Here is a 13,623-nt window from a genome sequence, read left to right as displayed (position 1 = left end):
TTTCATTTTGTTGATTTCCTTTGCTGTTCAAAAGCTTTTTATTCTGGTATAGTACCGATAGTCTATTTCTGCTTTTGTTTCCCTTTCCTAAGGAGACATGTCTAGCAAATGTCGCCAAGGCAAATGGCCAAGAGATTATTGCCTATGTTTCCTTTTAAGAGTTTTAAGATTTCAGGTCTCACATTTTAAGTCTTTGAGTTTATTTTTGTGTATCATGCAAGAAAGTGGTCATTTCCCCAAGAGCACTTATTGAGATGTCTTTTCTCCATTATATATTCTTCCCTCCTTTGTCATAGATTAATTGACCATATAGGCGAGGGCTTATTTCTGGCTCTCTGTACTGTTCCATTGATCCACGTATTCCTTGATCTGTCTTATTAGTGGTTATTTCTGAGTCATAATTTTATTTTACTTGTCTGTTCTCTAGTCCATGTAGTAAACAGAACTAAGTTTTCTGTTCTTTTTAGGTGAACAATTCCATCATGAACTAATTTCCAAAAGCATGATTATAATGTCTTCAAAGTCATACATAGATTTGCTTAGACTGTTATTGGATATCAATTCTATCCATTTTTGAAGTATCAGATAATTTTTTTTTTTACATTTTTAAACTGTCTTTACTATCTCCCAACTTTTTAAAAGCAAACCTTTTGAAAAAGCATGTTTTAAAGTATTGCTTAAGAGTGTGGGCTCTTTTTAGACTTCATCTAAGTGGACTTTGAGGCTAAATTCAAAGCAGAGGGAAACAAGTAAGATGGTGGGATAAGAATAAGGGCACCTGTGTTAGATAAGGCAGTCAAGAAAGGTCCCCAGGTGACCATCAGCCGGAATCTGAAGGAAAGGTAGTAGTCCTCCTTGGCGGGGCGGGGGGAACAGGAGAGCTTTCTGAATAGAACAACAAGAGTCAAAGTCGTCATTCAGACCATGGCATACTTTTCCTCTCTTTCTCTCCCCTCCCCTGTCTCTGTTTCAGTATTTTTGTTATTGATTCACCTTCCAGTTTACTATCTCTAGTTATGTATTCAACTTGTGTTTAGTCCATCTATTCAATTCTTAATTTCAGATATGGTGTTTTCAATTCTAGAATAGCCACTTGCCTTTTTTATAGATTCTTCTTACTAGTTGAAATTGTTTTTTCTTCCATTCTTTCCTGTATTTTAACATATTAACCATACATCAAAATCCTTGTCTAAAACCCCCAATATCTAGGCACCTGTATGTCTGCTTCTCTCGTCTGTTTTGTCTCTTATTGATTACAGGCATACCTCAGAGATACTGTGGATTCAGTTCCAGACCACTACAGTAAAGCACAATATCACAAGAAAGCAAGTCAAATGATTTTTTTTTGTTTCCCAGTGCATATGTTATGTTTACTCTTCAGTCTATAAAGTGTGCTATATTGTTAATTTCTATTAAAAAAAAAAAAACCCACACACCTTAGTTTTTAAAATACTTTATTGCTAAAAAAAAAAAAAATGCCAACCACCACTTGGGCCTTCAGTGACTCATAACCTTTTTGCTGGTATTGGATCTTGCCTTGCTGTTGATGGCTGCTGACTGATCAGGGTGGTCGTTGCTGAAGGCTGGGGTGGCTGTGGCAATTTCTTAAGATAAAGAAGTTTGACCCATCAATTGACTCTTCCTTTCAAGAATGATTTCTCTATAGCATATGATGCTGTTTGATAGCTTTATACCCAGAGTAGAATTTCCTTCAAAATTAGAGTCAGCGCTCTCAAATCCTGCCACTGCTTTGTCAACTAAGTTTATGTAATAATTTAAATCCTTTGTCATTTCAACAATCTTCACGGCATCTTCACCAAGACTAGATCCCATCTCAAGGAACCACCTTCTTTGCTCATTGATAACAAGCAACTCCTCATCTGTTAAAATTTTATCATGAGATTGCAGCAATTCAATATAATATTAACGAAAAATAAATATTATGAGAATCACCAAAATGTGACACAAAGACATACAGTGGGCAAATACTGTTGGAAAAATGGCACAGATAGAATTGTTCAACACAGGGTCGCCACAAACCTTCAATTTGTTTAAAAAAAAAAAAAAAGTATCTGCAAAGCACACTAAAATGAAGTATATCTATATATGTTCCTGTCCTTCACATGCCTAGTAATTTGTTTTTTAATTGTGTACCAGACATCATGTTTAAAAGAACCACAGGGGCTCTAGGTTACATTACCTTCTACCAGAGAGTTTCTCCTTTCCTCTGTTTGAGGTGCTAATCACCTCAGTCCCATAAGTTTGAGCTGGCTCAGAGCTACACTGCATTTTTAATAAGCCTCATGTTAGCCTTGTTTAGCCTTTGTATTTTAGGCAGGACTCTCCTAAAGCTTTTAAATCCGAGGGCTTGGTAGGTCCTCGTCTCCTTAACCTCCTACCTCATGCAGCTTCAAATTTTCACAGATGGCTTGAGGAGAAGACTGGCTACTTATTTTGGGCAGTCGCCCGTCTCTAGTGGGCTTCTCATTCCTAAGTACCACAGACACTGCAGATACTTCACTCTTTCAGCTTTTATTCTAGCCACTCAGAGTTCTGCACAGCCCTAAAATTCAGCAAATGTCCCAGGAGAGGGAACCAGCTGTGTGCACTTGAAGCTTCTCAAGTTGCTAATCTGCCACGTCACCTTCAAATGACCACAAAAACTTGAGATTTCCCTCTGGAATTTTGGTCCATTTAGTCATCATTGCTTCCACAGTTCAAATATGCCTTTAAAAAATATGATTTTTGAGGGGCACCTGGGTGGCTCGGTCGGTTGAGCACCTGACTCTTAATTTCAGCACAGGTCATGATCTCATGTTTGGTGGGATCAAGCCCCACATCAGGCTCCGTGTTGGGAGCACAAAGCCTGCTTGGGATTCTCTCTCTCTTTCTGCCCCTACTCCGTTCACACTCTCAAATAAATACACATTTAAAAAACAACAAAAAACTACTAAAGGGGCGCCTGGGCTCAGTTGGTTAAACATCCGACTTTGGCTCAGGTCATGATCTCACGGTTTGTGGGTTCAAGCCCTGCATTGGGCTCTGTGTTGACAGTGTGGACCCTGCTTGGAATTCTCTCCCTCTCTCTCTGCCCTTCCCCGGCTCGCATTTTCGCTCTCAAAAATAAACATTAAAGGGGCGCCTGGGTGGCGCAGTCGGTTAAGTGTCCGACTTCAGCCAGGTCACGATCTCGCGGTCCGGGAGTTCGAGCCCCGCGTCGGGCTCTGGGCTGATGGCTCAGAGCCTGGAGCCTGTTTCCGATTCTGTGTCTCCCTCTCTCTCGGCCCCTCCCCCGTTCATGCTCTGTCTCTCTCTGTCCCAAAAATAAATAAACGTTGAAAAAAAAATTTTATATAAAAATAAATAAATAAATAAATAAACATTAAAAAAAAACTAGTAAAAATATATTTGTATCTTATCTGCTTTATCTGGTTGTTGCCACAATACTTCATCCTATTTGAAAGTAGACTTGTTGAAAACATTAGAAGTAGCAGTGGAATCCAACCTGATAGTAACATCACATTCATTTGAAGAGAGAACAGTAAAAACTGGTACACATTCTACACTCACAACAGCACGACAGCTGCATCTAGGAGTTGCCAGATGTGGACAGTCATTCAGCTGTAGACCTAGCTTGACAGTATACAATATAATTATTCCGAAGGTAAAGTCAGCTCAGGAAGATTTCCCACAGTAATTATACAGGAGTCATATTCCAGAAGATACCATGTGTTATGTGAATGACTACCCAATGTGCTCTTCTATAAAGGATAGACCTATTCATTTGGAGTATGATGCTTTTATACTATATGGATAACTGAACAAAGGACAACAGAATAATGAAAATACTGTGTCTCTCAGTTCAAATAATGGTTGCATTCCTGAGCATGTTTCACTAAACTTTACACATCTCGAATATGCAATCCTAAGAAAATCGTGTCTGAAATACAAACTACTACATAGATCAAAATGCTTTAGCTGGGGATCACCTGGTTGACTCAGTCAGTTAAGCACCCAACTCCTGATTTTGGCTCCGGTCATGATCCCAGGATCATGGGATAGAGCCCCACATTGAGCCCCGTGTTGAGCTCTGCACTGGGCACAGAGCCTGCTTAGGATTCTCTCTCCCTCTCCCCTTTCCTTGCTCATTCTCTCTCCCTCTCTCTCTCTCTCTCTCTCTCAAAAAAAAAAAAAAAAGCGTTCAAGCTGGATGTTTACCCCCTCATGTGTATTGAGATGGTCATACTATAGCTCACCATTGTTTCTGTCTCAAGCATACAAATAGGAACTGAAATAATATTATGTTCTACAAGTGACCTAAAATGCAGTATCGGGGTGTCTGGGTGGCTCAGTCGGTTAAGCGTCCGACTTCAGCTCAGGTCACGATCTCACAGTTTGTGGGTTCGAGCCCTGCGTCGGGTCCTGTGCAGACAGCTCAAAGCCTGGAGCCTGCTTCAGATGCTGTGTCTCCCTCTCTCTCTGCCTCTCCCCCGCTCATGCTCTGTCTCTCTCAAAAAGAAACATTACAAAAAATAAAGTGCAATATCATCCGTACATTTTTCTCCTACTGTTTGCTGTTATATCTTAGTGTGTCTGGCTATTTTTGCAGAATTTCTCCTTGAAAAACAGGCAACTTTCTTTTTTGGGCTTCCGCTACCATTGGAAAGCACTACAGCTTACAAAAAGTGATTATGTTAAATATGGAAAGATGGAACAGATTTGTGTGCTAAAATTGAGAAAGAAAGCAACTATGAACCTTGCCAGCACCTTCTTGCTATGACAAAACATACTGTATAACAGAATTCCCACAAACCATTCACTTTCTTTCTTACTTAGTAGTGTCTTGACACCTCTTATTGTATAATCTAGAAACTACGTATTTAAATTTAATTAAAAATAATGGCATAGTTCTTATTTTCTGAAATATCTCAACCACAAATTGAGAATACCTTTAGGATGAGTTACATAGTTCAGGATGATGTTGCATGAAGGGAATTTTATGGGCAAATTGTTATTTTTGAAAGAATGATTCAGGCAATTTGGTAAGCTGGGCCACTACCTGCAAAGGTGCTCCCTGCCTGGTTGCCCCACCCTTACCTGATCAGAGGCCTCTTATCATTTTTTCTCCATCATTCTTTGATTCTTTCCCTTGCTCCAGTAAGGAGGTCACATTTGATTTAGAAACAGAGAGTCCTGCTTACAAGAGGGAAAAAATAGATACTTCAAAATATTATGGTTCCTCCTAGATCCAGACCCAATCTCTTAATATAAAGGCAGAAAAGCTATTACAAGAAAAGCAAAAGCAGAAGGAAACAAGCAAGCCACTTCCCACTTGTACCAATTTTAATTCATTCTCTCAAGAATATGGAGAAGGAATCCAGGTGGGCAATTTAAAGCCCACTCCCTATTTCCTAAAGAGAAAGCAAAGATACCTAAGTTCAGGTTCTAAATTTGCAGGAATAGTAACCTTGGATGAGGTTCCCATAGTTGTCAGTCATTATGTTCCAACATAACTTCTGCTCAGGGTCCAATCAGCCCCTTCCTCCTGAGACAAGTCTATGGCCACGTCTCAATGTTACAAACCTCTAAAATGATAAGTACATTTGGGGCGCCTGGGTGGCTCAGTTGGTTGAGCTTCCGACTTCAGCTCAGGTCACGATCTCACCGTCTGTGAGTTCCAGCCCTGCGTCGGGCTCTGTGCTGACAGCTCAGAGCCTGGAGCCTGCTTCGGATTCTGTGTCTCCCTCTCTCTCTAACCCTCCCCGCTCATGCTCTGTCTCTCGGCCTCAAAAATAAAATAAAACATTAAAAAAAATTAAAATGATAAATACATTTTTGTTCACCAAAGACCCCCATATGGTGCTAGGAAAATAATGCCAGGCACACCAAAGGAAAGGGAGGATTTGTACCACGGAGTTGTTCTGGTAGAGATTGAGGCTTGGAGAAAATTATTAGGCAGCAGCGATGTATGTCACAAGGAGTAGGAGAGAAAAATGCCAGCCTCTCACTTTGTGAAAGATTTACCCATACATGAAAAAAACAGACTTAAATAAGGCACTTATTCAAGTGCTAAGTTGCATATTATCTATATTAAATGCAAGGTAAGTTCTTAAAAGGAGACAGACAGATGCTTGAAAGATACACCTTTAACTGGGACATTAAAAAATGGGCAAGGTGTACATGGAGAGTGAAAACATCATCTGATTTATTTTGACAAATACGTGCTTACAAAAGAAATGTTCCTACTGTAAATGGAACAAGAGGAAAAGTACCTTGGCATTTTCCTGTGACACACCTTATTTACATTTATTTCAGACTAAAACAGGTCTAGTCATATTCAAGGATAAACATGAATTAGCATAACCTTAAATCTAAATTGTCTCACAGTTAAAGCCATAATATATTAAAAAGGTTTCAGTAATCATGTATGTTTCAACAAAAGCGCATTACTCTTGTTAGTGATATCGATATTGTGGTAGTTGCATTTTCACAATCACAAATGTGTGGAAAAAACTCTGCAAGTACTAGATTAATTAACTAGAAAATAAAATATTTATTCATAGCTTTTTGAATTTGCTTTAAAGCAAAAATCACCTCACCCCCAAAAAAAGAAGAAAAAAAAGAGAAAAAAAAAAAAAACCTCCCACAGATTCCCTTCAGTATGACTTCTCAGAACTCTTAAGATTTTGCCACACTCATTACAATGGTAGTTTTTCCCCCAGTATAATTCTGTAGTTTGATATAATGCAGAAAGTCACCCTATATTCAGTTCATTTATAGTGTTGTGTTTTCTCTTTAGAAGAGTATTTTAAAACCTAATAAATACTGCATGGTACAAAAAACACTCCTGAATCATTGTGTTTGCATGACTTTGCTTCATTATGAATTTTCTGATGTCCAAGAAAAAGTGCAATCTTACCCACACATTCTGCCCTGTTTGAGCCGACAGATGCAGAATTAGGGCCAATTTCTAATTAAAAGCTTTCTCACATCTATTGGCCACGTATCCTTGTCTGGTAGGAAGTTACAAATGTAGAGTAAGGGAATCTCACCAAATGAAGGCTTCTCAGTATTGACTGATTTCATCTTCTGATATTACAAAAAGAATGCAAAGCTATTAATGGCTTTCCCACATATTCCTAGGTTATTTTTTCTCCAGGATGTTGAATCAAGTATGACCCATTTTTCTTCACATTGAACATATTCACATAAGGCTTCTTTCCAAGAATCCTTTGAAGTCAAAGTTAAGGCATTAACTGTTTGCTTTTCTTAATCCATATTCTTATGTTTTCTCTATAGCGTGAATTTCTTTGTGTTCAGTAAGGAACGAGTGATAATTAAATGAATTCTCATATTCATAAGGGTTCTCTAGAGTGTGTGTTCTCTGATGTTTGGCAAGGTTTGAGCTCCAGCTGAAGGACTTATTGCAAAACTTACATACATAGGGCTTCTCCCCAGTGTGAGTTATCTGATGTAGAATGAGGGAAAAGCTCCGGCTAAAGGTTTTATCACATTCAGTACACGCATAGGGCTTTTCTCCAGTATGAATTTTCATATGTTGCATAAGGGATGCATGCCATGTGAAAACTTTACCACAGTCATCGCATTCATAGAGCTTTTCTCCAGCATGAATTCTCTGATGTTTAATAAGGAATGAGTGGCATCGGAAGGCTTTCCTACACTCATTACATTCATAGGGGGTTTTGGTAGTATGGATGCTCTGATGCCGAGTAAGGTGTGAAGAACGGCGAAATGCCTTCCCACATTCAATGCATTCATAAGGTTTCTCTCCGGTATGTGTAATCTGATGGCGAATGAGTTCTGAGCCACTGCTAAAGGCTTTCCCACATTTCCTACATATATACTGTTTCTTCCCTATATGAATTCTCTGATGTCGAGTGAGGTTTGAGGCACGGCTAAAGGCCTTTCCACATTCAGTACATTCATAGGGTTTCTCCCCAGTATGTGTTCTCTGGTGTTCAATGAGGAATGAGAGATAACTGAACGTTTTATTACAGTCCTTACACTCATGGGGTTTCTTTCCAGTATGTATCATCTGATGTTTCACAAGGTTTGAGATCTGGCTAAAGGTTTTGCCACATTCCTTACATACGTATGGTTTCTCTCCAGTATGAGTTCTCTGATGTAGCACAAGGGAAAAGCGCCGACTGAAAGTCTTCCCACATTCATGACATCCATGGGGCCTCTCCATGGTATTGATACTCGTGTGCTGAGACAGGGCTCCCTGATGAGACACTGTTCCTTGCCGGATACACCCCTGATTTCCTTGCATCTGAGTATCTTCCTCGAATTTCCAGCCTCCTTTAAAACTGGAATATTCAGGGCCGTGGCTTAGAATTCTTTCCACTACCAAACACTGGGGTAAGTCATCTTCATAAATGACATTTTTTTGAGAAAACTCTTTGACCTCACGATTTGGTTCTGAAAATGAAAAAACAAAGCAGTTGTTTCTCTTTTTTTCTGTGTTGAGTAAGATAAAGCCACTCCTCACTTTTTTAATGAGAGATTTTTTAAAAAGGCATCTCAGCAGTGCATAGCTTTCACAGTTTTTGTAGTTCTCGTGGAGACTGAAATCAGAACAGTAAGCCCAGAAATTCAGAACATATCAGAGGGGAGATGTAGGTAAATAACAAGAAAAGCTAAGCAGAAGTAAATGAAGAGGGAGGATAAAACAGAACACGAAGATAAATAATTGGGAAGGATGGGTTTTAGTCCTCAGCTCCACTTAAACTTTATCTGAGGCCAAAATGACTTGAGAAAGACAATTTCATAATGCTGCTAATAAACCACAAATGTTCCTCACGTCCCACAAAGACATCACACTCTGTTTACTTAATGCCTTTGGAACACCTTACAGTAACTTATTCTAAATGACCAAATAAGTAAAAGGTACCTCTGACAATGACGGTCTATGACCCTCACTCTAACTCTACTTTCCAAACTGACAGCTGACACTCTACTTTGGTGTAACAGTGTCTTTCCATCAGATGCTTTTGATAGACAAACATAGGCCCCGATTTTCTCCAGGCTAACTTTATCATTTTGGGGGGGAAACAGAAACTATAATATGAATAATATGAAGACTTTTTAAAAAATATATTCACTCATATCCTAATTCTTAGGAAATATGTAGGAGTAAAAGGCCATGATGTATGCAACTTATTCTCAGATGTTTCAAGAAAAAAAGCATATACCAAAGGATAAAACAAACAAGGTAAAATGTCCGCAGTAGGTAAATTTCAGTAACAAGCTTGTGGTTATTCTTTATACTATTCTTGCAAGCTTTCTGGAAGTTTAAAATTATATCCAAAAACACATTAAAAACTTCATTTTCCTCTAAAACACACTGTGACATTTATTTTGTTTGAGGGGGTGCTATCTTCTATTATCACTGACCATAAGCTTCTAGGAAATATAAATAGATCTATTGCTTTAATACATATCTGAACAAAGGATCAAGATCTATATTTATAGGGTAGGCATGTAAAAATGAAAGATTAGGATACAGGAAAGAGTGAAATAACAGCTAAGAAAATGATCTCAATAAAGCAAAAAAAAATTTTTTAATGCTTATTTATTTTTGAGAGACAGAGAGAGAGCACAAGCAGCGTGGGACAAAGAGAGAGGGAGACAGAGAATCCGAAACAGGCTCCAGGCTCTGAGCTGTCAGACAGAGTCCGACACGGGGCTTGAACCTGCGAGATCATGTCCTGAGCTGAAGTCGGATGTTTAATCAACTAAGCCACCCAGGCGCCCCAATAAAGGGAAAATCTCACATTACTTTCCTGACTCCTCTATAAACCAATCTCATATCTACTGAGCACCTCAGTAAGAGCCCTGGGGATATAAACTGAATAATTCTTTTCATGAGCTGAGAAATTAAATAGGGAGATAAAGAAGACACAGAAGAAAACAATTAATAATGTAAGAAAGGAGTAAATTCATTATATTTAGAATAAAAATTGTATAAAAGATCAGAAACAACACATAAAAATCACTGCAACAGATAAACAAAGGCTTCATTCAGGAAATTAGTTGGGAACTGAAATATATTATAAGTCAGGTGAACCTAGATATTTCATGATATTAGAAAAAGCCATTGATGTTAACTGCACAGAGTTAGTATATTATCTGCCATATGGTTTCCCAGACCATTGAGAGTCAAAAGCACAACCAAGAAAATTAGGTACAAGACATAAATAGAACGCTAATTATATATTCCTCACCCCCCTCTTCCTTCACTCAACATCACCTCCCCTTCTTCCATCACCTACTATGCCCACACGCTTTTTGGTAATTCCCAAATGGATCTGCTATAACAAAGCACTTACACTTATTAAAAGCCTAAAGAGATACAAAGATTCATTCTTAATGTAACAAAGGGTTCCTATGATAAATCAAAACCTAATATGCTCAAAGCAAAAAATTTTAGATGCATTGACTCTCTTCTCATGAAAAAAAAATCCTCTATCACGTTACTTAAGATCATTGAGGAAGTACTTCACGTACTACAATGCTGACAGAAAAAAAATCCACCAACCTAGAATTGTGTACCCTACAAAATTATACTTCAAAGGTGAAGGAGAAATAAAGATTTTCTGAGACAAAAACTGAGGAAACATACCATCAGGAGACATGCCTTGCAAGATCCAACACCCATTCATTAAAAAAAAACAAAAAAACAAAAACTCAACAAATTAGGAATAGAGTGGAATTTCCTCAAGCTATAAAGAACACCAAAAAATCTACAGGTAATGTCAGACTTAATGGTGAAAAATCTGAAGCTTTCCTGCTAAATATGAACACAGGAAGGATGTCCCTTCTCAGCACTGCTTTTCAATGCCATGATGGAATTCTTAGTTAATGTAAAAAGACATGAAAAGGGGGTGCCTGGGTGGATCAGTCAGTTAGGCGTCTGACTTCAGCTCAGGTCACAATCTCGTGGTTCATGAGTTCAAGCCCCATGTCAGGCCCTGTGCTGACAGCTCGGAGCCTGGAGCCTGCTTCCAATGCTGTGTCTCCCTCTCTCTCTTCCCCTCCCTGGCTCATGCTCTGTTGGTCTCTCTCTCTCTCTCTAAAATAAACACTAAAAAAAAAAAAAACAAAACAACGAGGGGAACCTAGGTGGCTCAGTCGGTTGAGCGTCCGACTTCGGCTCAGGTCATGATCTCATGGTTTGTGAGTTCGAGCCCCGCATCGAGCTCTGTGCTGACAGCTCAGAGCGTGGAGCCTGTTTCAGATTCTGTGTCTCCCTCTCTCTCTGCTCCTCCCCCACTCGTGTGCTCGCTCTCTCTCTCTCTCTCTCTCTCTCTCTCAAAAACAAACATTAAAAAAAAAGACATAAAAAGTAAATAAAAGGTATACAGATTGGCAAGGAAGAAATAAAACTTTTTTTTGGCAGATATCAGTATTATCTATGCAGAGATTCCAAAAACCAAAAACCTGGAATAAGTAATTATAACAAGGTTGCAGGATATAAAGTCAATGTACAAAAGTCAGTCTTTCCCATATACCAGCAATGAACAAATGCAGTATGAAACTGAGACATTACTATTTGTATTAGCATACCAAAAAAAATGAAATACTTAGGTATAAACCCAATAGAACATGTACCAGATTTGTATGAGGAAAACTACAAAACTCTGATGAAAGATATGAAATAAGAAGTAACAGGAGAGACAGAAATATTCCACATTCATAAGAAGCCTCAATATTGTCAAGATGTCAATTCTTACCTGTGGGAAATAAGCTTAGGAATCCCCTGGGCTTACACCAATGGGTTACAAAGGCATAAAGAAGGACAAAGCCATAAGATGCTCACACCCGAGTTTGGGTAATAAGATCAGAACCCCAGAACAGGGAGGTGCAAAGGCACCCCAGAATAGAGAGGGAGGGGCAAAGGCACCCGAGAACAGCGAGGGGGTGCAGAGCCCCCAGAATAGAGAGGGAGGGGAAAAGGCCCCAGAATAGGGAGGTGCAAAGGTACCAATATAGAACAGAGGTATGTGAAATAAACAAGATTAGGCATTCAGGGCAGAAGTGCCCCCCAATTTAGTACTATAGCAGAAAGGAGGGAAGGACCAAGTTAGATAAACAGGTAAATTGGGCTATAGACGCTACTCTGCGCTGCAGGCAAAGTTGCCCTGAGCGGAGATGGTTAACAAAAGAAAAGGTGCCTTGTCAACCCTGAGGTTACTCGCCCTACCTGTCTCATCCCCTAGGCTGAGATAAACAGAGGTGGTGCCCCATGTCCACTGTAAACAACCTTCCGCCCCGCCGCCCGGCACCAGGATTTTGTTTTGTATTAACCCAAACACCTAACCCCAAATATCTTCAAGACCCCCTTTCCGCCACGTCCATGAGTTAATGTTCACAGATTCATTGTCACTTTGTGCACATCTGTCACCATGTTAGCCTTCTGATCCCAATAAAAACGGGGCAAAGACCCTTATTCAGTGCTCTTGTCTATTCCCAGACATTAGCCATCTCTCGCCTTAATCCTGTATCCCGCTCCTTTGCTAGACAAGAGAGAACTTTAGACTTAGAGTCTACAACACTTACCAACCTGATCTACAGACTCAATGAAATCCCAGAAAGCAATTTTACAGATCTCAACAAACTTATTCTAAAGTTTATATTGAGAAGCAAAAGACCTAGAATACCTAACAGAGTATTTAAGGGAAAGAACAAAGTCGGAGGACTGATACTACCTAACCTGAAGACTTACTCTAAACTTATAGTAATGAAGACAGTTTGGTTCTAGAGAAAGACAAGTAGATCAATGGAACAGAGTAGAGAACTCAGAAATAGACCAGAATAATTATAGTCAACTGATCTTTGACAAAGGAGCAAAGACATCTTTTCAACAATGGGTCCTGGAACAACTATGCATCCATATGCATTAAAATGAATTAAGACACAGACCTTACACTCTTGACCAAAATTAACTCAAAATGGTCATAGACCTAAATGCAATACACAAAACTATAAAACTCCTAGAAGATAACACGGGGAAACCTAGATGACCTTAGATATGGCAATGGCTTTTTAGATACAACAACCAAAAGCATGATCTATGAAAGTAATTGATAAGCTGGATGGACTTCATTAAAATAAGAAACTTATGCTCTGCAAAAACCAGCGTCAAGAGAATGGGAAGACAAGCTGCAAACTGGGATAAAATATGTGCAAAAGACGTATCTGTTTAGACCTAGCATCCAAAATATACAAAGAACTCTTAAAACTCAATGAGAAAATGAACGATACAATTTTAAATTGGACAAAAGACCCAAATAGACACTGCACCAAAGAAGATACACAGGTGGCAAGTAAGAATATGGGAAGATATTCGACATCATGTTATGAGAGAATTCTAAATTAAAATGAGATACCAGTACACACTTATTAGAATGGCCAAAATCCAATCCACTAACATCAAATGCTAGCAAAGATGTGAAGCAACAGGAACTATCATTCATTGCTGGTGGGGATGCAAAATGGTAGAACCACTTTGGAAAATAGTTTGGCAGTTTCTTAACCAAACATACTCTCACCACATGATTCAACAATTGCACTCTTTGGTATCTTCCCAAATTAATTCAA

The 13,623-nt window shown here is 39.0% G+C and overlaps 1 protein-coding gene across 1 annotated transcript in view; it reads right to left on the bottom strand.

The window, feature by feature from the left end:
- The window catches only part of ZNF10 (zinc finger protein 10), a 66,302-nt gene that overhangs the window by 41,353 nt on the left and 11,326 nt on the right, over window positions 1-13,623 (bottom strand). The window contains exons 3-4 of the mRNA XM_032595354.1: window positions 7,287-8,442; window positions 779-885 (exon numbers count right to left, since the gene is read on the bottom strand). Of these exons, the coding sequence (XP_032451245.1) occupies window positions 779-885; window positions 7,287-8,442 (1,263 nt within the window). The remainder of the gene's footprint in view (window positions 1-778; window positions 886-7,286; window positions 8,443-13,623) is intronic.

The sequence above is a fragment of the Lynx canadensis genome, chromosome D3, assembly GCF_007474595.2.
Source record: "Lynx canadensis isolate LIC74 chromosome D3, mLynCan4.pri.v2, whole genome shotgun sequence".
Lineage (NCBI taxonomy): Eukaryota > Metazoa > Chordata > Mammalia > Carnivora > Felidae > Lynx > Lynx canadensis.
Note: the sequence above shows the minus strand (reverse complement) of the source record. Positions and strands in the feature narration are given on the sequence as shown.